Consider the following 26366-nt stretch of genomic DNA (forward strand, 5'->3'; position numbering starts at 1 on the left):
AATGTCTAGATGGGCTTTTGGATTATGTAAGAGCATTAATAAAATTTAAAAAAAACTTAACCACTTAAGACTTAGATATAAAAATATAGAAATTTGTCTGTTTCGTAGACATCACCAGACTTATCTCTTTTCTATATTCTTTGATTTTCCTCTAACAGTTACAAACAACATATGCTTCATAGTTTAAATACTTCATTATTTTCAAATTTACATGAGTTATAAAAAACAAAATGTAAATATTTAAAATAATTATTTAATTAATTGTTAACACAAGAAATAAAAGTAGTGATTGTTTTTTTCAAAATAATAATTAATTTTGTTTGAGAATAATCATAAAAGATTACTTAATCTAATCTTTATTTTAGCATTTGTCAGCTACTACTACCAAAATGTGAAACAAAACCACAGTAAATTGATTATGTTTTTGTGTTTTGATTAAAAGACCCCTAATAATTTTACATTTATAAGTAACTTATTTTACTTATTAACAATTAATTTATAATAGAATAATTTTCAAAGAAAGTTATTTTTATAAAAAATTTATACAAAAAATGTCATTAGTATTAAAAATTTCATAGCAGAAATGTAACTAGTATTAGACATTTGGTGTTTCTGCTATTGTATTTTATCATATTAGCTTAAATTTTTAACTTAATGTTTTATTTCATTCTTTTTTAATTCATTGGGTCATAAACCAGCAGTCACGTTATGAGTTTTAGTGAAAACAAACACCAACCTGGGAAAAATTAAAATACTGGTTATTGGAACTAATTAACTGAATTTTCCACTTATGTTTTTGTATCAGTTTTTTTTTGTTTGAAGGTTTAAAAATTGTAACGTGCAATGATGCTATTGTGTTGTTAGTATAAGTGCAACACTTATTTATAATTGTCACTTTCTTGTTAATACTTATAATTATTTTGTTTTATTTTTCAGGATGTATTTCTCATCTGTTTTTCATTAGTTAATCCTGCAAGTTTTGAAAATGTTAGAGCAAAAGTAAGTTTCATTTAACATTATTAATTTTTATTTTTTCTATTTGAAGTTTAATTTTTTTAAGTGCATTAGGATTTTTTATCGCCTTAAAAAATTATTCCAAACAGTATGGGTATGTTTAAATAAGTTGTATATAGATCATTGTTTTGTTTATATTTCTGTGCACTTTTTAATTTTATTGGATTTGATTTGCATGTTTTATGGTAAAAAAAGGCTGTCTTTTCTTTACAAATTAGTTTAGAAGGGTTTAACAGTTTTTCATATTGTAATTTATTTAACATTCATAGAGATTTTTACATATTTTTAGTGAATTAAAGGCTGAAAATTATGTAGCAGTAAATGCTATTAAATACAATTTTTTTTATTTTGGCAAGCGAATAGAATTTATTCTCATTGTGTGTTTAAATTTTTACTAGTTTTTAGCAGTGCGTTGATAAATTTTAGGGAGAGCCACCCTCTGTCTAATCACAAAATTACCAAGGTGTGATAATTCTTATCACACCTTGTGTGATAAGATATCCTCAAAATGTTCAATGGATGTGTGACTAAAACCCAAAGAATACTACTTCTGAGAAAGGTATCAAGAATGAGAAAGGTGGCTAGGTGGATTGTGAAAAAAGTATCTGTTTATAATAAAAAGTGGTAAAAAAATAGAAATTGAAACTGCATTATAGAAAAACAAACCTTTCCATTACAGTGATTCAAGGTCTTACATGATGGGCATTTGGTTATCCCGGCCAAAATTCTACAGATCAGGGTAATATTTTTATTAATGATATTTGCTGTAAAAACATTGCTTTTTACTTCCTTGTACAAGTAAGTAAAAGAAGTATTGTGATCACAAAAGATTTTGGTTTTCAGATATCAACAGAAATATCCATTTTGATCAGTTTCGGCATGACGTCTGTATGTATGTATCTCGCATAACTCAAAAACGATTAGCCATAGGCTGTTGAAATTTTGGATGTAGGACTGTTTTAACATCTACTTGTACACCTCCCCTTTTGATTACAATCGACTGAACCAAAAGTGTCCAAAAAAGACCAAAATCCAAAAAAATTTGGATTTTGTACTTTTTATTAACTGCAGTAATAAGCCCTCATTGAGAGATTTTCAACGATTTATGGTACTTATTTCATCAAATTTTAATAAATGAAATACAAGAGACGCACATCGGTTCAAATTTGACTTCACTCCTTTTTTTGAAACTTTTTTTTTTAATTTAAATATATTGATTTATTAATTATTTATTAACCTTTGATTGTAAAAAAAAGTTTTACAATAAAAAATTCAATAATTACTATAAAAAAAAGAAAAAATATTAGAAGTTATTAATAAAATAAAATTTTATGTAAATTTCATTTAAAAAAAAAAAATGTGTATATATAATTTAATAGGTGTACAAGGAAGTTATGTAGTGTCCACATCAGATTTTTTTTTTAAATATTGAATTACCCAAGTATTATTTGATTTAAACTTTCTTAACACTTTCTTTTAAAAGGTTTTTGAGCTGTCTGTGCTGATTTCTTATATTTACTTTGTAAAAAATATTAGTAAAAGTTTGTGATTCACTTAGTAAATTAAAAAGGTTTTACCGACTGGAGGTAGTGAATAAATTGTTGTTTCTTGTAGAAAGAGGAATGTAAACTGATCACTTTAGACTATCAGTCCTAGTCTTTCTTGTGGCTATAATACATGTAAAACATCTTAAGTGCAAGCAGCACTACTCAAGACTTGGTTTCTCAAAAAAATTATATTCTTTATGTAGTCAGTCCTTATGGCAAGCAGAGTGAAAGCGTCTTTTGTAGGGTGGAATATCACCGGCAGTAGATTGGATTTACCAAATTGATGTGCAGCAATTCAATGAAGAAGGCAACAAAAAACCACTTCATTTTTCATTTCATTAAAACTGGTATGGGATCTTATTACGGTTGAGATTGTTTGTGCCACCTTTGGAAGTGACTTGTTTTTCATGCCAGGTCATCAAGTGTTTATTTTAAAATAATTTATTCTTATTGTAATAATTATTATTATTCAATGTTTTCTTTCTTTTTTTAGTGGTATCCCGAAGTACGACATCATTGTCCTAGTACGCCTATAATTCTTGTTGGTACAAAACTTGATCTTCGTGAAGACAAAGAAACAATAGAAAAATTGAAAGAAAAGAAATTACAACCCATTACTTATCCAATGGTTAGTAATTACTTTTGTAAATCAAAACATAAATTATTTCTTATCCTGTCCTTTTTACTTTCTTCTACAAAGCACAATATATATATATATATATATAAGTGGTACTTATTTTCATTGTTTCCAGAGTTATAACCAAATAGAATTTTGATTAATGAAATATTTGGATCTTACAAGGAGAAGGCATGTTGCGAGATCAGTTCAAATCAGACTGATTTCCTTTGTGTTTTTTAACTTTCTTTTTAATTTAAATATATTGATTTATTAATAATTATTAACCTCTGTTTGAAAAAAAAAATCAGAAGTTATTAGTGAAATAAAATTTTACGTACTTTTCATTTTAATTCAGAAACTTTTTACAGAGGTTAATAATTATTAATAAATCGATAATTTAAATTTGAAAAAAAAGTTGAAAAAATATATGGGTATGAAGTTGGATTCAAACTAGTGTGCATAGTTACGAATCTGACTTGTTTTCACTTACACCACATAACTACTTGAGTGACGTGAAACAAAATTATAAACTAATATAAAATGCTGATACGGACACCTCAAAAAAATGTGATGCAATGTGGTGTTCACCACAATGCAGTTGTGTAACTATCCACTTTATTAAAGAATTGGAGGTTTGTATCTCACTTGCAAATGAAACAAGTTTAAATCAAGAGCAGCAAAAAATGTGTATATGTAATGTGATAAGCATACAAGAAAGTCATGTGGTGTCCACATCAGATTTTTCATTGTAATTAATTTGTTCTTTTGCTTATCTCAGTGCTATTTGTAATTTTTATTTAAGTTACTACTAAGCAAGTGATTATGAAACTTATTTTATATATCTACGAAACTTAGAAATTTAGTTAAATACAGATGGATAGTTTCTCAAACATTTTTTCAATATTTAAAAAAATTGATTTGTTAATTTTATTGGGATTGATGGTTCCAACATTAGTCACTAAATTGCAACATGTTATTAAACATGAAGAAGACTGCGTGTAGTACAGTTTAGTGTCTGTGGTAAAAGTGATACTCCCACAAATGTTTAATTTGTTGTGGAGAAGAATTCATGAAAGAATTTACCATTTTTCTCAGAATTTTATGAGTTGTTGTACTGCCTACAAGAATATTTAGTTACTGGAGAAATCTAATGTATTTTCTGTGATATCAGTTGAACTTGCAAGGTCTCTTAATTCCATATGATAATATTTTTGATTAGGCATGTTGTGTACCTTAGAATTAATTTATCTGCTTTAATAATAGTGTTAGCACACTTATTTTTCTATCCTTGTGAAACATTTTTGAATGCATTCTGAGAAAAGGACCTTTGAAGTTTCTACATTAAACACCAAAATGCATGTTATTCAGACATATTTTATTTTTTATTCAGTGTTTTATTGGTCCAGATTTTTATTCTTCTCTTAATTGGTGTATACTTACCTTTTACAAATTCTGTTTGCTATATAAGGTCAGTAGGCTTTCTTTACTATTATTCCTCTTTTTGCTGTTTTCTTGTCAGATTCTGTCCAAACTTATTGCTATGAGAACTGCTGACTTAAAATTTTTTCTTTTCAGAGCTTTGTACTAGAAACGAGTTTTTTTTTACAATTGTAAATATTACATTATTTTCTTTTGTTTTTTTTATGTTTAATTATTTTCCATTATAATTCCTGCTTGTCTGTTCAATGTTAAGGAGTGTATGCTAATAAATGAGAAAAACCATAAATATTATATTAAAGAATTTTTTTATTGAAAAGTATAAATTTCACCAATATTACTTTATCATTTGTGTATGGAATGTTTCAAACTGAGTTAAGTTGTATTTTATTGCCTCTGGTTGTTGCCATAGATTAGTATATGTGTATTAATTTCTGAATCATTCATTTCTGACAAATATAGACCCAAAATCTTGGTCGAGTTCGTTAATGGGCAAAACCGAACCATGGGGGGGCTTTTTTGAAAAAAATACAAAATATCACTATAACTTTCTTATTTAGTAAAATTTTGAACTTGTTTAAAGTTCCTATTATTCTTTGGATAAGGGCCTAAAACTTTTCTAAGTAAAGTCTTGATACCAATCCATTGGTCCAGGGGTGGAAAAAAATGGGGTTTTGAAGACAAAAAAATCATACCTCCTGTAATAGGTACAGCATCAAATCAAGGTAAAGTGGTTGTTAATTCTGTAAACATTACCTAAAACTTTTGTTTGAAACAATTTTTGATTTGACCAACCCTTACGGCAAGGGATGACCAGAACCAAAACAAATAAATAGAAAAAACAAATTATCACTATACCTTTCTCATTAAGTAAAATATCAAATTTGTTTAAAGTTCCTACTATTCTTTGGATAACGGCCTAAAACTTATCTAAGTAAAGTTTTTTGATATCACCAACCATTGGCCCAGGGGTGGAAAAAGTGGGGTTTCGAAGATAAAAAAATCATACCGCCCGTAATAGTTAGTTACAGTATCCAGTCAGTTTAAAGTGGTCATTGTTAGTTCTCTAAAAATTACCTAAAACTTTATCTGAAACAAGAAGATGGGAGAGGGACTTGTCATATGCTAAATATGTGAACATTTTTTTCACATGTAACCATTGTCATATTGAGCAAATTTGAAGTTTTTCTTAACTTTAAGATGGAAATCTTTTTTATCCCTCAACTTCCGCGTGCCGAAAGGGAGTTTTTTTTTGTAAATTTTCATGCTCCCAGTATAATTTATGCAATAGATATGTATCTTTTTGATGTTTATTTTATGAAAATTAGTGCAGCCATTTTGAACTCTCAGGGATACCCACTAACACATAAATAAGTTAACATACTATTGCAGCTTTAACTTCTTCATGTAGTAACTAGAGAAAGATTAATTTCTAAATCCTGTAGTAGGATGTAGAATTATTTAGAAATATTTAGAAATATTTATTATGTGTTTTTATGTTTCTTTTTTTTATTAGCATATATATATATAGGGTGTCCCATATAAAACGCAACCCATCAATCACTCATCCATGAAATTTCAAAAGTCAAGCTTACTCCCCTACTCTTACTGAAATGGACTCGTCCAACATCTGAACATCGCGGCGACGCAGTAGAACACTACCGATAGTAACAACAATGCAATCATAACGTTCAGTGTATTGCTAGAGACAAGATGGTGTTTTCGCTAGATGAACGTGTTTTCATTGTTGAGTCATACTTCAGTACGAAATCAGTGGTTCCAGTGCAAGATTTGTTTCGCCATAAGTACCCAAATAAACCAGCTCCTAACAAAACATCAGTATTAAGTTTAGTTGCAAAATTTAGAGAGACTGGTTCTGTTAATAACAAGGAACACAAAAGATCTGCGTCAGTGTTGAATACAGATACAGTCACTGAAATCAAAGACTGATTACTTGCCTCGCCAAATAAATCGATCAGATGTTTGTCTGCTGAAATTAATTTGTCTAAATCAACTGTTCATCGGGCGACCAAACAATTACAATTACGACTTTTATCGCATTCAAATGGTTCATCAACTTCTTGAGCCCGACAAAGAAAAACAGCTACAATATTATCAACGGTTCCCTCGATTTCTGCGTGAGGGAATTAACGTTATGGATTCGTTATTTTTCACAGATGAAGCACGGTTTCATTTGGATGGCTACGTAAACAGCCAAAACAGTAGAATTTGGAGTGCTGAAAATCCCCACGTTTATCACGAAAAACAATTACACCCGCAGAAGTTGGGCGTGTGGTGCACGACATCACGGAAGAAAATAATCGGTCCTATTTTTTTCGAGTACACCATTAATGCAGATCGATATCAGGATATTTTATTTCAGTTCATTGCACTCTTGGAAGAGGAAGACAGACACTGCTGGCTTCCTCTTTGCACTACGACATCGTAGTGCGACATCGCACTACATAGGTTCAATTTCTGATTTCGTTGAGGAATTCTTTGGTAATCGTGTTATCGGTCGAGGCTTGTGGCCACCAAGATCTCCAGATCTGACTGCGGCGGATTTTTTTCTATGGGGTTACCTCAAAGAAAAAGCCTACAGCAACAAACCACAAACACTTGAACAATTGAAAGTCAATATTGAACAAGCTGTATTAAATATCCAGCCACAAACGTTGAAAAAAGTTGCAACAAACGCTGTAAAAAGAATTGAAGCTTGTATTCAAGAAGATGACGGCCACTTCCAACATTTACTCTAAATGTAAGGTAATGGATGGTAATAATAAAAATTACATTTACATTTACACATGCCTTTTTATTATTTCAATACCTACCAATATAAGGTTGGGTTGCGTTTTATATGGAACACTTTGTATGTACATACATATTTTCTGAAGTCCGTACTTATAAAACCCATTTCTCTGTACCAATATATTGTATTTTTTTTTTTTAAATCGAAGTACAGAATTAAAAAGTAAATGAAATAACACTTACCTTCACCTTTTCTTCTTTCTTTCTTTATAACAATAGCACTTTTGCAGAATCCTGCATCATCAGTTGTATATAAATTATATAAAATTACATATCAAACATAAATTTTTTTTTTTTTAAGAATAGAAATTAAAATTACTATCATATATACATAATATGAAGTCAGTTAATTAAAATAACTACATATGTATAAATATGATGTCAATTAAGAATTAAAAATTAAAATTAAATTTAAAAATAAAATAATTAGAAAATTTATACTGTGTAACCTAGGCCAGCCAATGTTACATTCCGTAATGTAACATTAAGTGGCCAGGTTGTTTAAAAAAAAAGAAATTGTTATGTTTGATATGTAATTTTATTTAATTTATATACAACTGATGATGTGGGACCCTGCAAAAGTACTATTGGAATAAAGAAAATAAAAGTAAGTGTCATTTCATTTATTTTGTAATTCTGTACTTGGGTTGTTCAAGTTGGTTTTTGATTATAAAAAACTACAATATATATATATATATATATATATATATATATATATATATATATATAAAGATTCATTTCAGTTACTAAAAAGGCTTGCTCAAGTATTGGTCAGAATTCTTATTTTTATCTAATAAGATAAGTAACTAGGTTATAAAGGGGGATTAAGAGGCCTGGCTTCACCTAATCCAGAAACCCAAGATTCAAGAAATTGTACCCAGGCTCCCTCTTTGTTATGTTAAAAGGATATCTTGGCACCTTCAGCACAGATCTCCTAACAAGGTTAAACTTGAAATCCATACAACCAATAAGGGGGAAGAAGTAAAGCATATTGAATGGAGGGTGAAAAAGGACTGTGGATGATCAGGGTACTTAGCATCTTGCTCTGGTTAAAATAATGTCAAAATTTAGTTAGTTACATTTAGTAAGTACGTAATTAAATTTTGTTATTATTTTAAGTTGCTTATTATTTTTAACTTAAAACTATAGTAACTAACTAAGCAAACTTAATTTGGTTTAGTTAGTTACTTTCTTATTTTTATTAAACGTAGCTTTAATTCATTATTGGAGTATTAACAAATTTTCTATTGTTTATTCACAGGGACTTGCTATGGCGAAAGAAATTGGCGCAGTTAAATATTTAGAATGTAGTGCCCTAACACAAAAGGGTCTCAAAACTGTATTCGATGAAGCTATTCGAGCTGTTTTATGCCCAGTTCTTCCAATGCCACCTCGGCGGAAGTGTGTTTTGGTCTAGATAATTCTAATGTGTGTATATATATATATATATATTTGGAAGAGAAATACATATATATATATGTTTATATATATTGTTGTAGTTATGGGCCAATCATGTTCAGTTAAAAAAAAAGAAACCGTTTAATAAATGTATAGTTTAAAAAAAAATTGATCGATAAAGAAATGTTTCAAAGCATTCTGCAAGTTCAAGTGCAAATGAGACAACTTACCTTTTTTTTGTAAGAAGAAACTCGGTAAAGCAAACAGTTTATATGTTGTACGTTTGTTGAAAAAGAAATATGTATGTATAAAATATATAAGATCAAACAGAATTGTTGTTATTAAGGCGTGCACAACTTATTGCACAAAATTATTTTTTATTAATATAGATAATTTTTAATGTAATGTAATTGTGTATACAGAACAAATTTAATAATTCTAATAATCTAGTTATTTTAAAATAATATTACTAATTAAAGAATTAATTTTGTAATGATAATATTAGCATATTATCATTTACTGTTTGTTGCATTACTGAGGGTAAGGATTTTTAAGTAACGTACGTAAATGTCAATTCGTAAAAAATAACAGACCGTATTAAAAAAATAAAAATAAAGAAATATAGATGTTGTGACTTCATCTTTATTGCATTAATTTTAAAATGATTATAACCTCTTTCATAAAAAAAAAAATAAAAATAGATAAAATAAACTATATTTTTATACTATTATTATGTTATTTGAATATTGTTAACCTGACAGATAATTTTATTATTATTATTATTATTTGTGAAGTTATTTTTCATTCATGTTTTAGTATGTAAATAATATTAATTCCTATTTTATGATAAGGAAAAGTTAATCTTTGTAGTTTGTTTTACGTTTAAATTGATAGAATACATATAAATTCATGTTTTTGCTTCAAAAGATTCTGAGTATTGATAATATATATTCTATTTTGTGTTGGATTATGATTAATTAATCCTTTTGCTGCTGCCAGTCCTTTTTATAAAAACTTTCTTTGCTAAACTGATAAAGAGGGTAACAAATTGAGGACAAAACTTTGTAAATTGTATAAAATTACTTATGCTCTACGTGAGGAATAATTTTTGTATCAGCTTTTAGATTATTGGTGTTTACATTCGCATTTAGTGGTTGTTATGATAGAATGTTTTATTAATAGATAGAATGTATTAACAGCTTTAGCTATTAATCTGTTTACTAATTAGTAAATTGTGAAATAAAGATTGATTGAAAAATAACTTGATAAAATTTGTATGTAGGTTGGTATTTTTTTTATAGTATTTTAATTACAATTTATTATGTTTGGAACTTTCATTAACAAACACTTAACTTGGTTATAGTTTGGCTGTATCCTTGAGCTCATTGAAAATATTTAGTTGGCATCTCCCATTAATCACTCTTATTATACTCTAATCAAATATTATCTCTCTTTAATAAAAAGGAATCTCTCTTTCTAGAGACATAACAAAATTGTATGGTTTTAAAACATGATGAAGAGAGTTGTCTTCAAAAAATGTGGTTGTCTCTACCTCTTTTACAACTTTTAATGATTTGACAGGATGAAACTAGTTTAGAAATTGGTTTAAAAATAAAACAATTCTTTTTAAATGGAATTTTTACTTTAATCGCTAATGATTTTACCATCAGCTTTTGTTATAACATTTTTCTCCTCGAGATTAATTTCTTTTATAAATTGAAAATACTTAATTTTTTTTAACATATTTTATCATATTCACTGAATCTTTTATGACAATAACTGGATTATAATTTTTTTTTTTTAAATTTAAAAGTCTTATTTCATATGATTTATCTGTCATTACTTTTTAATTGATTCTTTTGCTTATGTTTGGCAACACTATTAGCAGCTTTTCTTACTAATTTTCCACGAAAACTTATCAGCATTTTAATACTTCAGTTTTCCAAAGAAAATAAGACTGACGGTATTTTTGTTAATGTGAAAACATGTAGGTACTCGATCATCTTTTAAAAATATTTTGTTTTTTATAACTGCTTGTTTATATGAAATTGCTTTCTATGCACCAGTTGGCTTGTCAGTTTGGATTAGTGATAGCTGGCCTTCTAAATTAGCTACTTTTAAATTTTATTTCTTTCAACGATATGAAATCTTTTTATCTCATCATTTCATCTGTTTTAAAATAAGCATAAAGCATGTCCAAAGTAATGTATTTTCATATTGTTTTTTTTTCTGGTAAATACTGGATTTTTTTGTTCATTTCCTACACTACCCAATTTCTATTCAAAAAATATGTGAAACTTCTAAGCATTTTGAAAAAATGTTGATAATGATATATAAAAATTTGTTGACTGAATCTTAGTTTTTGTTTTTGGTATAAAATTATTAGAACTGAAAATGCTTTTGAATGCTTTCCATATGTTTTTGAATGATTTTCTTTTGCTATGGTGTTTGCAATGAGAATTAATGCAATTTTAGAATATTTTACTAAACAATCTTATCTTACTTCTTATTATCTTAAATTTTTTATGATATTTCTTGAAGTTTATTAAAACAGAAAATACTGAGACCACACGCAAAACTAGTTCATGTTGTAGCAATGTATTTATTTATTTTTTTGCAAAATTATGTAACAAAGAAAAAAAGGCTTTGTACAGAAAAGGCTTTGTTTTGAAAGGTTTTGATAATTTGTTATAAAATAGGATTATATAAAAAACTGTTTTTTAAAACAATATATTTTTTTAAATTTATTTAGTGGTTGAGATAAGTAATGTGCAGTTTAAAATTATCATACTTGTGGAACCATATATGGTTCACTTGTATACAAGCTGCTTGTAGTGGTTGTCTCAAGTGAATGAGTTTATGAAAATTGATAATGAATACTACTCATTTATTTTCCTGTAATACAAAAAAATAACCTAAAAATCTGATACAATAAATATACAATATCATATATAAAATGTATTTAAACAATCCTTTCATTTAATATTTTTCTTTTTTCTGTTTATTTTTCCACTCTTGATCAGAAATCTACTGCCTGCAAAGAGGGAGCAAAATACCCAAATCTGCATGTGGAATTTTCCAAAGCATGTAAAGAAAGTTTTACAAAATCGTGAAAAAATAAGTAATCAGTCATGATGCCACTCTGATGGATTACAGCTGTCCAATTATTAATGCAAAATTAAATTATTCAATGTCCATTGTTGAAATAATGATAAATTATTTAAAAGTTTTCAATATTTTTAATAAGTATGAATTTCTGATTCTTTAGTATTCATGTAATTGTCCTGTTTTCAATACATCCTGTAATTATTTTTTTCCAAAACTCTAATTTAATATTACGTTTGAATTATTATATTTTAATAAGAAAAAAGTAACAACACAGAGATTGGTAGTATTGGTATTGTATACCAATAAGTCAATACACAATAGTGTCAAATCACATGACCTTGGCAGTAAAAGGATTGAAGAAAATAAATTTATTGTAACTATTTTACTTCTTTTGTGTTGTTTGTTTAAAAATAAAATTAATACAATTAAATGCAAGATTCGAAAATGTTATTTATTATTTTTATATTACTTTTCCTGTGGTTATGTATTAACTTTGTAAATATTTTATATTAAAAAAAGTATAACATTGACTCTTGTATATAATATATATTAATATTCTTCTTGAGTTTTATCCTTTCGTATCAGTTGATATCTTCTTTTTTTGTTTTAATTACTGTTTATTATTGTTTAATGGATTTAAAAAATTAACTTTAATGTTATTTTTTTTTTTTTAGAAAAATATGTAATTGCAATTTATACTTTTATTTATTATTTTTTTGTAGTTGTTAATTTTTTTAAAATAGGTATTAAAAATTATGATTTGTAGATTAAGTTTTAATTTAGTTTATTTGTTATATTTTCAGTTTAAGAATAATTTTTAGTTTTTGTTTCAATGTTTATTATTTTTTTATTTATATTTTTCTTTTTATAATAACATTCCTCCAAAAATTATACATAGATATAAATAATACAAAAAAAATATTTTTTTTATGTAAATCTTTTTTTTTGTATATAATAAAAATTAATATGTTTATAGATAGATTTTCATTGATTTTTTTTTAATAAAATTGAATTAAAAATATCTTAATTCAGTCAATAAGAAACTATTATTTGCTGTTTTTCTTATTTATTGTATTCTTTAACATTCATTATCAATCTGTCATTTCTTTGATATACTTAGGTCACCTAATTAATTGCTACTGAAAAATCTATTTTTTTGCAATCTAATCAGTGAAAGAAGTAACATTATATTGATGCTTTAAAATCTTAGGGAAATAATTTTAAGAAGTTATTATTATGAGGATGGTTTTTAATTGTTCTGTCCATGAAGCGTATCATAATAGATGCATACCAGATATGAATATTATATGCTAGAATGTAGTTTGGATTTCCCCCTTCACATCTGTAGAAACAAAGCAATCTCAATTTATCACAAAATGCACTTTTCATAGGAATCCTGCCAAGTCAGTCAATACTTGTTCAATTTAAAGATAGTTTTGAAGTAATATCATTATTTTAAATGTTTATTTAATTGATTTTTAATGGTATACAGCTTGTTTGTGGTTATAAGTATATGACAAAATTATGTCGTAACTCAATTTATTTGTGGAAGTAGTAGGGAAAAATTGTCTGTTTTTAAAGCCAGTGAAAATTTTGAATATATTCAGTTAAGCATTCCCAAAAAAATTTAATTGTAAAATCGTGAAATGAGAACTCTATAAATTAATTACTGGTGTATAACGGCAATTATTTTATGAAAGTCTAACAATTAGGATTCTGTACCATTATAGTATTATGATGCTCTTATTGTATATGGATGGTGCGCATATAAACACATAAGTGAACTTATATGTGGTTAATGTGATATCAAAAAAAAATCTTTGGGAATTGTTGCTACAATTTGTGTCTTTTATATGCCTATGATGATACACTTTATTAACAGGTTGTCAGTGGAATTTGTCTTAATATTGGCCACGTCTGTTTCTCTCACAGATTAATGTGTCATATACACGAATATTAACAGAGTTGTAATTCTTGGAACCAGTAGAATTTTGTTATTTCTCTGTTCTACTTGGATGAAAATTTTCACTGAAAGATTTGTCTGTTTTAACATCAAATAAAATTCAGAAAAAATGGAATCTATGTATAGTATAATAGTACATATTGACATATATTATATAAATATATATATATTTTCAAGTTAAGTATTTACTGTAAAGTGACTGATAGGCGGTCATTTTCATAAGTGAACTTCTAAATTTAATTACCTTGTCATTAAAGGTTTGTAAATTCTAAGAACTAAAAATGATATTCTAAGGAATAGCATATCATGCACTTTATTATGTTGTTACATAAGTCCTTGACCTTAATTGCACATGAATTTATGGTTTTTGACAGGAAAATTAAGACCAACTTAGCCTTTATGGTTGAGAAAGTAAAACTAGCATATTAACCAGTGTTTGTTACCATATTGGCATTTCCTAATAGCTGGTAAGACAGCTGGATTTATATTAAGGTTCATTAGGGTAGTAATTTTGTTTGTAAACTATCTAGATTCTGTTTTCTTCTGGATATTGGACTACAATCCAAAGTAGTATTTACTGTCTAAATTGCCTGTTGGGTAAAGGTGAGTAGGCAATTCTACTCTTCCTGAAATCTAAAATCTTACGAGATTGTGATGGTAACAAATGCAACTTAAATGTTGAATGGAGGTGGCTGTAAAAGGCAGGTTCCACAATATTTTTTATGTTATTTATAAAATATTATATTTAAATTGTTATGTTTTAGAAGGTAATTGTAAATTTCTGCATGAAATAAAAATATTGTAAATAATTGCAATAAAGAACAATTTATAAAAGAAAAAAATATATATATATATATATTTATATATGTATCATATAAGCTGTGCTTGTTGTTGTATGTAATATTTACAAACCTGTGATTTTACTAAAGGCCGACAAATAAAGAGCAGTTAGTTGTAAACATTATTATTGTGTAAAATAATTGTATTTAGGATTTCTGTGATCATCATACTGTTTGGCATATCCCTGACTTATGTTACATTATTTTAGTGCAGTAATTATATGAATAATTTTTATGACAAATTTTTAAGTTCTTTAACTTTAATTGCTAGAAATGAAATAATATGTAGAAATTATTTTTTTTAAACTGTTATATCAATAATTAGCAACTTATAAATAAAATTTCTTGAGATAATTAATGATTAAATTCTATTTAGAGGTTGAAGTTTGAAATTTTCCCAAGAAAGGATAAATCCTTGTGGGTTTTTTCAGTCATGGTGTATTGCATCAAGCTTGTTGTTAGAATACTTTTTTAACTGTCTGCAATTGTCAAGTTGAGCCTGTATTTTTTTTTTTAGTAAGTTTTTTCAATCTGTAAATTATGATGTATTAATCATATGTTTCTGTATTTGTTGGTTAAGGTAATCACAGTTTGGTAAGTAAACAAGTGTTACATGTATGTCTGAAGGTGTAACTCAGGTTTTGTACTCATTAAAAAATACTTGAGAACTGTACTATTTAAAGATTCAGAATATGGAGGATAAAAAAAATGTTTTGTATGTTTACAGAAAGTATATTAATTAAAAAAAGTATGAACGTTGTCAATTTTGGTAATTTTCATAATTTTTAAATCATTTAAGTGATTGTCGACGTTTGATGGCAATAGAAATGTTGTTGGCTTATGTTATTGCTTTTAATATTTCTTCTACAGGAGTTCTTTTAGTGAATTAAAATTTGTTTTACATATTAGTTGTTCTTAATATAGTTTCACATTTTGTGTAGAAGCAGTTTGTGAGAATAGATTTATATTTTTTCCTTGATGTAAAATTTTTAAAATACTGCATTTCTTCTACTAGCATATGAGAAAAGCTTTTTTTACGTTAAAAATTTGAATTTTACACTATAATAATTTTGCAGAAATTTGTTTGAAAATAACTATTAATATCTTTTAAGAATAACTTATTAATATATTGCTTATTAATTTAAGAGCAAACTGTCTTATTTCTTTCGAACTGTCAATCCAATAAATAATACTACTTTATTAGAATGTAGGAGTTACATGAAACATTGAAAATTGTTACAGATGTATATATTTAAACACAAATTTTGTATACTATATATACTGGTGTATACTACAGGTATAGTATACTCCAGTATAATATATACAATATATAACCTGTAAAACTTGGCTATTTTGTTTATTTTTTTCATATTTAATTACTTACTGATTGTGATAATCTTAGATTGGTTAGTAATGTAAAATAAGTGTTTGACTAACTGCCTTGTTAAATCATCCAGTTCAGTTTATAAGTGGCATATTTCTGATTAAATCATCCAGTTCAGTTTATAAGTGGCATATTTCTGGTTGTTATAAATTATCAGAAATTCATATTTCTGTTTATTGTTTGGTTTAGGACTGTGATCTTTTCCAGAGTTATTGTGTTTGGTTCATGTAACTTTTATTAAGGTTTCAATTCAAGTACTTGCATTTTGGATATCCTTAAATTTTTTTACATGAAATTTTAGAGTAAAAGAGGGCTTTTTTATGTATTAATAGTTGTAATTTGCGAGGTATTTTTTAAAAAAATATTACAAAATTAATTTTATAAAGAAATGGCTATTTATGTTTTTTTATATTTAAAAAAATAATAATTGGCCTGTTCTTAGCTATGAGTGATGATTGGCATTCTTAAAGCAATAAATTGGCTAAAAAACTAAGAACAAGGAAGGGTAGTCAACATATCCGAGGTTCTTCAGGAAAATTTGAAATCAAGATGACCATGCCTAAAGATTTGACTCGATATTGCAAAATTGTAAACAATTCTGTTTTGTTGTAAAGTTTTGATGTTTACAATTTTTAAGTGTGTTATATTCCCACTAGTTTCTAAATGGAAGTGAATGTTTTCATTGCCTTTCATAATAACAAGAACTGTATGAAAACCTTTTATGTTGTAAATGTGTAGGTTTGATGTATTCCTCCTATTATTTTATCCAATATCTTAATATCTTTTATCATTACTGTTAGTTTTTGTTTTACTTAATCTGATTTGCAAATCAATTCTGTAATATCCTTATTTGATAAAATAAATTCATTTATATTTATAAAATTCAAATTACAAAACAAATTTAAAGCTGGCTTCTTGGAAAACATGATCTAATGTTTAGCTCTAAAATGTGCTACCTTACAATACATTGTAATAAATTTTTATACCTGTATAAGTTATTTCAAAACAGGGAGTAATACAATAACTGGGTGATTTTGTTAAAATATAATTGATATGCAAGTGAAAGTTCTACTGCCAGTTTCCTCCATATTTTGAGAAATCTTGGGTAATATAAATATAGCCTTTAAGTGGTTGTTATTTTATTAAATACTGATTAATATTTTAATTATCTTCTTATTTTTAATAGCACTTATTAAGTATTCACTTAAAAAAATTAAATAAGTTTAATTCTGGTTGTTATTTTTAGTAATACTGTTTGTATAAATATGTTTGGTTTAAAGAAATGTTAAACAAATTAACTGCTTTTTTCATACAATATAACCTAAATTGTATTTTTATTTATTTGTTTTTTTTTTTTGTTATGTAATCATTAATCGTTAATTATTAAATAAATTATATCTGTCAATATTTCCTTTTGATTTGCTGCGATTTGTTATTATTATGTAATATTGTTATTACAGTATTTGTTATTTCTATATAGCGTATGAAAAATAAAAATATTTTATATATATATGTACGTATGTATGTATACTCATGCATAAATTTATTATTATTAGTATATAAATTATATATATGTTATTGCTTTTATAATTATTATCGTGTATATTAATTTAATTAACAATTTGTATATTAAAGTATATAAATATTTTATATTTATAATGTATTATGTATATAATTTTGTGATCCTTGTTTTCCATTAATCATTGTCATGCTTACGACCTTCCTTTTTCCTTACTTCTTGTGGATAATTTTTCAGACGAGTGTAGATAAAGTGCAAATTGTTTAACATATTGAAGACATGCTGCGGCATAGCCCACATTATCAGCAGTATTTGGTTATTCTGTAGTCACATCATGCCTGTTACATAGTTCTAATACACCATAGCTGTAGTCTTCTAGTACATGTTCATATCAATAGTTGGCATTAGTATGCCAAAAATTACTACTTTTGTTACAGCTATTCTGACATCAATATATGAGGTGTGTGAGAAAAGTAATGAGACTGACTTTTTATTTACCAGAGTTTTTATTTTTTCAAACAACAATATTATCCCCTTCAAAGTAGTTCCCTTGGGCAGCTACACACCGGCGGATTCATTGTTCCCACTCCTGGTAGCAGCGCTGGAAGGCTTCAACTGGTAGGGCATTTAACTGGTCGGTCACAGTCTTTTGAATGTTCTTCAGAGTTCCATAATAACGTCCATTTAAGACACGTTTCAATTTTGGGAAAAGGGAAAAGGAAAAAGTCACAAGGACTCAAATCAGGTGAATAGGGGGGTTGAGAAACCGTAGGAATGCCTTCTGAGGTCAGAAATTCCCTGATGGAAGTGGCTGTATGACATGGGGCAATGTCATGATGAAGCATCCACTTGTCTGTAATGTCTGGTCTTACGCTAATCACTCTTTTCCTGAGCCTTTCAAGGACAGACACCTTTGTAAAACACTTGGTTGACAATTTGTCCTGGAAGAACAAATTCTTTATGCACGATACCCTTACTGTCAAATCAGCACGATTTTGATCTTTGATTTACTCATTTGACATTTTTTCAGTCGAGGAGATGACGGAGTGTGCCACTCTTCGCTTTGTTTCCAGGATCGTACTCAAATGTCCAGGATTCATCACCTGTGATCACACGATTGAAGAATTCTTGGTGATTGTCAATCCTCTCAAGAAGATCAACGCACACGTTTCTTCGATTGTCCTCTGTTTCGTTGTGAGGTTTTTCAGCACTGATTTCGCACTACCAAATCGTTTTTCAAAATTTGATGTACGGTGAAAGTGTTTGAACTGTTCACTTGTCATCCTTATTGTTAAACGACGGTCTGATCTCACAAGAACCCTCACATGCTCAACGTTTTCATCAGATTTTGAAGTTGAAGGTTTCCCTGAGCGAGGTGGATCTTCAACGTGTTCTCATTCTTCCAGAAATGATTTCTGCTGACAGAAAACTTGCGCTCTTGATAAGCAATGTTCCCCGTAGGCCTGTTTCAAATTTTCAAAGGTCACACTTGCGGATTCCCCAAGTTTAACACAAAACTTAGTTGCACTAAATTCTAATGCTCCATTTTCATAACAAAAACACAACGTCACTGATGGCGCTGTCAAAAATAATGTGTCGGCTGAACAGAATTGGAACTTGTACTGAGCTTGTGGAAGGAATGAACACACCGGTCTAGCGCAGACTGGTAGACACAGTGTTGCAGATTGCTCACAGTGTTACCAATTACATTACTTTTCTCACACACCTTGTACCTTGGTCGCTTACGTACTAATTTTATGTTGCGCTTTCTACCAGCACATTATCATTTCATCACGCTGTTTATGTGTTTACATTATTGAAAATGTCTCGCTATCATTTTTTTGCCCGTGAATTATATGTAGTTTTACATAATAATTCTGACTGAATTTGAAGTAACTGATGAGGAATATTAAGAAGATGATGGTGAGTTTTGTATATATAATATATATATATATATTATATATATATATATATGGACGAAATGATTCCGGAACCGATTTAAACTTTCTCCATACTTAAAATCTCAATTAAAAAATCGGTTTGCGCCTCCACGTTGGTTCGTCTGAATAACCAGTTAGAAACGTGGAGATTTCTACTGGTGAACTAAATCGGAATCACCTCTCTGGATCACATCCAGAGTTGTAACTCGGGAATTTATTCCCACCCAAGGCTGACTTGCCTTTGAAAGTCAAATATGAAAGGTCTTTTAAGAAAAAATCCACCGTCTGGTAAATACCAGAGAAGGCTGCACTCGGATCCGGTGGGCAGCTGCTTAAAAGATAACAATGAATCGGAGCGTTTGGAAACACCCAAAAACAACACAACTTCAAAATTGAGGATAAGACACAAGCAAATAAACTACATTGCCACTCACAACATTAATTCTCTAACTCAACCCGGCAAACTAAAAACTCTAACAGACATAATGGACAAACAAAATATCTTAATCGCAGGACTTCCAAGAAATGAGAAACACTGATAGAGAGCCGTTTGAATCTCAGGGTTACAGAATTTACAAAGGAATCCCCGGGAAACGTGTGATGAAGAATTGCCCACAGTTCGGAACAGGATTTGCAATCAATCTTAAAATAATTGACTCAGTCGTAGAATTTAAGTCTTACTCCCCCAGGATTTCAACCTTAACCCTAAAATCAGCCAATAAATTCTACACCATAATAAATGTCCATGCTCCCACCAATGACAAAAACAATCTTAAAAAAGATAGAGAAGAGATGGACAAATTCTGGGAACTTCTTGACCAAACTGCAAACAACATAAATAAGACCCACACGAAGATTTTAATAGGGGACTTTAATGCCCAACTTGGTTATCGGAAAATGGCCTGCCCAAAAGAAAACTAACAAGAACGGCCAAAGACTTGTCGAATTTTGCAGAAACCATAATATGATCTCAAAATCCACCTATTTTATGAGAAAACCAAACAAATTGAAGACTTGGAAACACCCAGATTGGAAAAAAGGAGAATGGCAACTGGATCATGTTTGCATGGACCGGAATTATCACAAGGAGATTTATAATGTAAAAGTCTTGAGAGGAACAGATACTGGATCGGACCATTACTTAATTAAAGTTAAAATAAAATTCACCCCGCATAAAAAGAATAATCCCAACCTAAAAACAAAAGAGCTTATGATCCACATAAATTAATAAACAATGCCATCTTTGAAGAAACAACAAAAAAATCAAATTAACTAATAATTTAAAAGAACTGACATCCCAACTGAAAGAAATAGCTGAAGAACTAGCCCCTATAAACCCAAGAAAAAAACACCAATGGTGGAATGAAGAATGTGACAAAGCAGTCAAAGACCGACACCGGGCTTGGATCAACCACCAAACCCAGAAAACTGAAGAATCTAACCATGAATTCACCAAACAAAGGAAAATAACTCAGAAAATTATAAGAGGAACCAAACGACAAGCCCAAAAAAACTTGATTCAGCAAATAGAAGAAAGTTCCAAGAAAACTAATTTCCGAGACTATTATAAAATTTTTGGTCAGGCTCTTCAAAGATATGAACCACCCACCCTTATGCTGAGAGGAAAAAAAGGAAATATGGCCCACACCAATAAAGAAAATGCTGAAATTTTGGCAGAAACCTTCAATAGACTCCTCAACTGTGACGACCCCCCAGAGCTTTTTGAGATTGACACTGAAACTCCAGTTAAAACTTCACCAGTAAATATCAACCCGCCAACAATTCAAGAAGTTCTTGCAGCCTTAAATGAAATAAAAAACTACAAAGCAAGCGGAGAAGACCAGCTTTTCGCAGAACTCTGGAAACACTCATCAGTTTATTCAGTCAAAACTTCCCTACATCTATGCCTCGTGAAAATATGGAACAAAGAAAAACTTCCAGAACACTGGACCACACCTTCGTCGACTTTAAAAGGGCCTATGATTGTATACACCGACCATCCATGCTGAATATTCTGAGAAACCTGGGCCTTCATCCTAAACTCGTAAACATGATAAAATTAACTTTAACCAATATCCAGTCCAGAGTGAAATTCAGAGGTGAACTCTCTCAACCCTTCTACATAAAAACTGGATTGAGGCAAGGAGACGGCCTCTCACCACTCCTTTTTAACTGTGCCCTTGAATTTGTCATCAGAAAATGGTATGAAATAAATCCCAAAAATATAAAAATGGGTACTAAGAAAAACTCCATCACACTAAATTGCCTAGGATTTGTAGATGACCTCGCTCTTTTAGCAAATAATATTCAAGAAGCCAAAACACAAATCATGAGCCTTCAAAACCTAGCACAAAAGATAGGGCTTCATATCTCTTTCGAAAAAACTGAACCAATGGCCATATATCCTCTGGTAATAGAGCACATTACGGTAAACAATCAGAAAATTAAAATAGTAAAACAATTTAAATATCTAGGGGAAATAATAACTTATAATTTAAATGAAAAAGTGACATGGCAAAACAGGACAAATAAAATGATTAAATCCCAAAAATTAACTTGGTCAACATATAACAAAAAATGCCTTTCTGCTAAAACAAAACTTAAACATTATAAAACTGTAGTACAGCCAGAAGTCACCTACGGAAGCGAGACCCTTTTCAAAATCACTCAGAAAAACCGAATTGAAAAAATTCTTAAAATAGAGAGGAGAATTGTCAGAACGTGTATCAATAAAAAACACCACAAAGAAGGCCAATGGTGGATTGTGCCAAATGAGGTGGTGTATCGAGAAATAGAGCCTGTTACTGATACTATGCGGAAAAAAAGAATCTCTTTCTTCGGTCATCTCATAAGGACACCGCAAACAAGACTGTCAAGAAATATCATTGAAAAGCTCTGGTTCCAAAAGCTAGAAGTAGGATGGATCAAAGAAATTAGAGAAGATATGAAAGAATTGGGAATTTCCCTGACTGACCTACAGAATAAAACTGGAAAAATTACAAAGATAAAAGCATTAGATTTAAACAAAAGACAGACAAACGACAAAATACAACGAAGAGGGTGTTTACGGATGAAGAAAAGAAAGCAAGATCTGAACGGATGAAGAAATACTGGGCAGCTCGAAAGAGTAAAATAACACGCTTTTCTCAGAAAAGATCCAACTAAAATTGACTTAAGTGGTCCCATGTTGGCCGTAAAAGCATAATAATAATAATAATATATATATATATATAAAACTTTTTTCTCAAAAATAATCATTTTTTTTAGTGAAAATGTTTATTTTACTACCAGTTATTGAAACAATTAGTGTCTTTTTTGTTTCAGGAGAAGACCCTACTGCTCCAGCACCTGTGTTCAGATATTCAGCCTCCAGTACAGCCAATAATTCATCCTCCAGTAAATCAACTACAGTTTCAAATTCAGTATATCCTGTGGTCTAACACACCAGTTCAAAATCCTCCCAATATGCCAGTTTTTGAAGGAAATTATCATGTCACTGTTCCTCTTGATGAAAATTCAACACTAATGGATTGCTTCTCTGTTTTTTGATGATACAGTAAGGCACAATAAAACCAACAGAATGCAAGCACAACAATTGCTAAACTAAAACGTACCAATCAATTGTAATCATACAGCATGTGACTGTAATGAGTACTATCATAATCAAAGATTTATACAAATTTTCTTCCATCATATTTCACATGTGTGCACTATGTAAGTGTGATATAAAAAAATACTGGTGTCAAAGAGTATTAATTCATTCTAGCTTATCATCAAAAATGATGACCAGAGACAGATTCTGTTCAGTATTAGGGATGCTACATTTGAACAATAATGATAACTGTATTTCTAGTGGGGAACCAAATCATGAACCACTCTTCAAAGTACGGCCTTATGTCAATTTTTTATTAGAAAAGTTAAAAATGTCCCTTATACCCGGGGAAAATTTGTTAGTTGATAAATGGTGGTGGTCTGCTCTTTTACATGAATGAGTATATATGAAAAATAGCCAGAAAAATGTGGAATAATAATGTATATAACATAATGTTATAATGCTATATAACATAGCAGTTATGTTGGGGTTTTAAACCTACACTGGTCATGAGGGATATGACCAATAAGATAATGCCAATAAAGGATAAGATAATGCCTATGGAGGATATGCCAATAAGATAATATCATTATTGGCATATTTGATAGAATTCTGCATAATTATTATGAAAATGGCCACACAGTTTATATGGATAGATTCTATGTAGTCCTAGTAATACAAAATTATTTGTGGTCTAAAAGAATGCTTGCGTTTGGGACTGCAGACTAACAGAAAACATGTAATGAAGGATTTGAAAAAAACAGCTGGCTATAGGAGAAATGAGCTTTTATCATTATGATTACCTAGGTCTTTGTCATTGGAGTATACCAGTTATATATGCTGTCCACAAAACATGGTGCTACCTGGTCTGAGGTTTTGGTTAGAGCAAAGGGGAGAAGGGAGCTAAAAGTAAAACCAGATTCAGTGTTGGATTACAACATAAATGAGACAGGTGTTGACAGAAAATGATCAGCTTTGTAAGCTTCTATTCTTAGGTACAACTCCTAATAACTCACTGATATTTTATTAATTGTTGTAATACAGAAAAATATAATAAACAGCATACAAATGTATTTCCGTACATCACTCATGTGTACCTGTTGTTTATTTATAGAAAAAGAGATTCATGACAAAACGATTTTTGCTGGAAAAAAATATGAATTATTAATCATTCATTTAAAAAAAAATTATAAAATGTATCCCATTTTTTTATTTATAATCTTGATTTCTTCAATTGTACAGATTATAAACTGCTAATATTTCACTATTTTATTAATTTGTGTCATTGCTGAACATTAATCACTTTCCAGCAATTGCAATTCCATTATTATTCTATTAAATATGAAAACATTTACTAAGCATTGAGAAAAAGACTGTATCTTTTATCACATCTTTATAACAAGTTATAATAGAACACTAAAAAAATTAATAGATTTCTGCTGAAAGAAAAACAAAATAAATTATATTGAAGCGATTAAAAAGGATGTCCAAGAAGTACAAATTCAAAACCAATCTACGATTTCAAACCCCAAAGATGCATGCATGTATACACACATTAGTACCACTTACATCATGTAGGTGGGACAGAGTGGATAGCTTTAATTTAGTTTTAATCATCATAACTAGTACGAGACAAATAATAAACTTGCATTCAGTCACACTAAAATACAATTGATTTGTTTTTATGAAAAGGAATGATGTACATTTAAAATAAAGAAGCACCCTGTTTTCTGTGATGGAACTGAAATTTATATAAACTGAGCTTTTTATTACAATAAAATAGTCTATTTCACAAATAAAATTATTTTCTAAGAAATTACAGATGAAAAAATATTTTTAAAGTCATATAAAGTTGTTATAGTAAACTTTCAGCAAATTATTATACAAAAAAAACTATTCAAACTGCAAAAACCGCAGAGAAAAGTTGCATTGAACCAGTAACTAAATAACTATTTCCTACAGGAAACAAATTAAATATTTCCTATGGAAAGACAAACAAAACTTTTTCCTGTTTAATATTTGTCCTTTTTCCAAAGGATATTAAAAACAAACCAAAATCTCTAAAAATTATATTAAATATAATTCTCTCTTGAAATATATAACAAAAAATTCCTTAGAATTTTTTTGGGAGACACCCACATTATAAAATACAGTAATATATAAATCTGTGTTTGAAGCATATAAGGTAGACACCTCTCCATCTTTAGTGGAACATACAAAAATGAGAAAAATGTAATGTTAAATTATAAACATTAAATAAATTTTAAATTACACACACTTGAAAGAATGCTATTAATTTTTTTCCTTAATTTTCTTAATATAATATTTTTAAAGTTCATAATGATTCTCTAATAAGAATAATATTAAAATTAACTCTATCAAAAGATTTTTTATATACAAATAATATTATATACCAATAGTGCCATACTTACAAAACTTAAAAGATTTTTGATAAATGTTACAAACATTAATTTTTTTGTTTAGAGTGGAAATAAATGTGTTTTTTAAATCACAAATGCGATTAAACGACTTTTGGGCAGATGTTACAAATATAATCTTCCTCTTTTGTATGAATATTAAGATGTCTCTTTAAATGACTTTTATTATTGAACGACTTTTGACAAAAGTTACAAATATATTTTTTCTCCTTAGTATGAATTCTTAAATGTGATTTTAAAGCAGAATTTTGTTTAAAAGACTTCTGACAAAAATTACAAACATATTTTTTCTCTTTTGTGTGAATATTTAAATGTACTTTTAAAGAATTACTTTCAGCGAAAGACTTCTGACAAAAGTTGCAAACATATTTTTTCTCTTTTGTATGAATATTTACATGCCTCCTTAGATTGCTTCCGCAATTAAATGACTTTTGACAAAATTTACAAATATAATTTTTCACACCAGCAGTAGTATGAATATTAAGAATATGCATCTTTAAATAAGATTTATAATTAAATGACTTTTGACAAAAGTTACAAGTATAATTTTTCTCCTTGGTGTGTAAATTAATATACACCTTTAAATAAGAAATACTACTAAAACTTTTTTGGCAGAAATTACAATCATCAATCATAATTTTTCGTTTTTGTATGAATATTTAAATGTGATTTTAAATTATAACTTTGATTAAAAGACTTCTGACAAAAGGTACAAACATAATTTTTCTCTTTTGTATGAATATTAAGATGTCTCTTT

The 26366-nt window shown here is 28.6% G+C and overlaps 1 protein-coding gene across 1 annotated transcript in view; it reads left to right on the forward strand.

The window, feature by feature from the left end:
- LOC142330506 (ras-related protein Rac1) overlaps positions 1 to 13397 on the forward strand; it is a 54183-nt gene extending 40786 nt beyond the window's left edge. Inside the window, exons 4-6 of the mRNA XM_075375816.1 lie at positions 937 to 999; positions 3055 to 3189; positions 8690 to 13397. Of these exons, the coding sequence (XP_075231931.1) occupies positions 937 to 999; positions 3055 to 3189; positions 8690 to 8845 (354 nt within the window). The 3' untranslated portion in view covers positions 8846 to 13397. The remainder of the gene's footprint in view (positions 1 to 936; positions 1000 to 3054; positions 3190 to 8689) is intronic.
- The last annotated feature ends 12969 nt before the right edge of the window (positions 13398 to 26366 follow it).

This window comes from Lycorma delicatula, chromosome 9, assembly GCF_047948215.1.
Source record: "Lycorma delicatula isolate Av1 chromosome 9, ASM4794821v1, whole genome shotgun sequence".
NCBI classification, from domain to species: domain Eukaryota; kingdom Metazoa; phylum Arthropoda; class Insecta; order Hemiptera; family Fulgoridae; genus Lycorma; species Lycorma delicatula.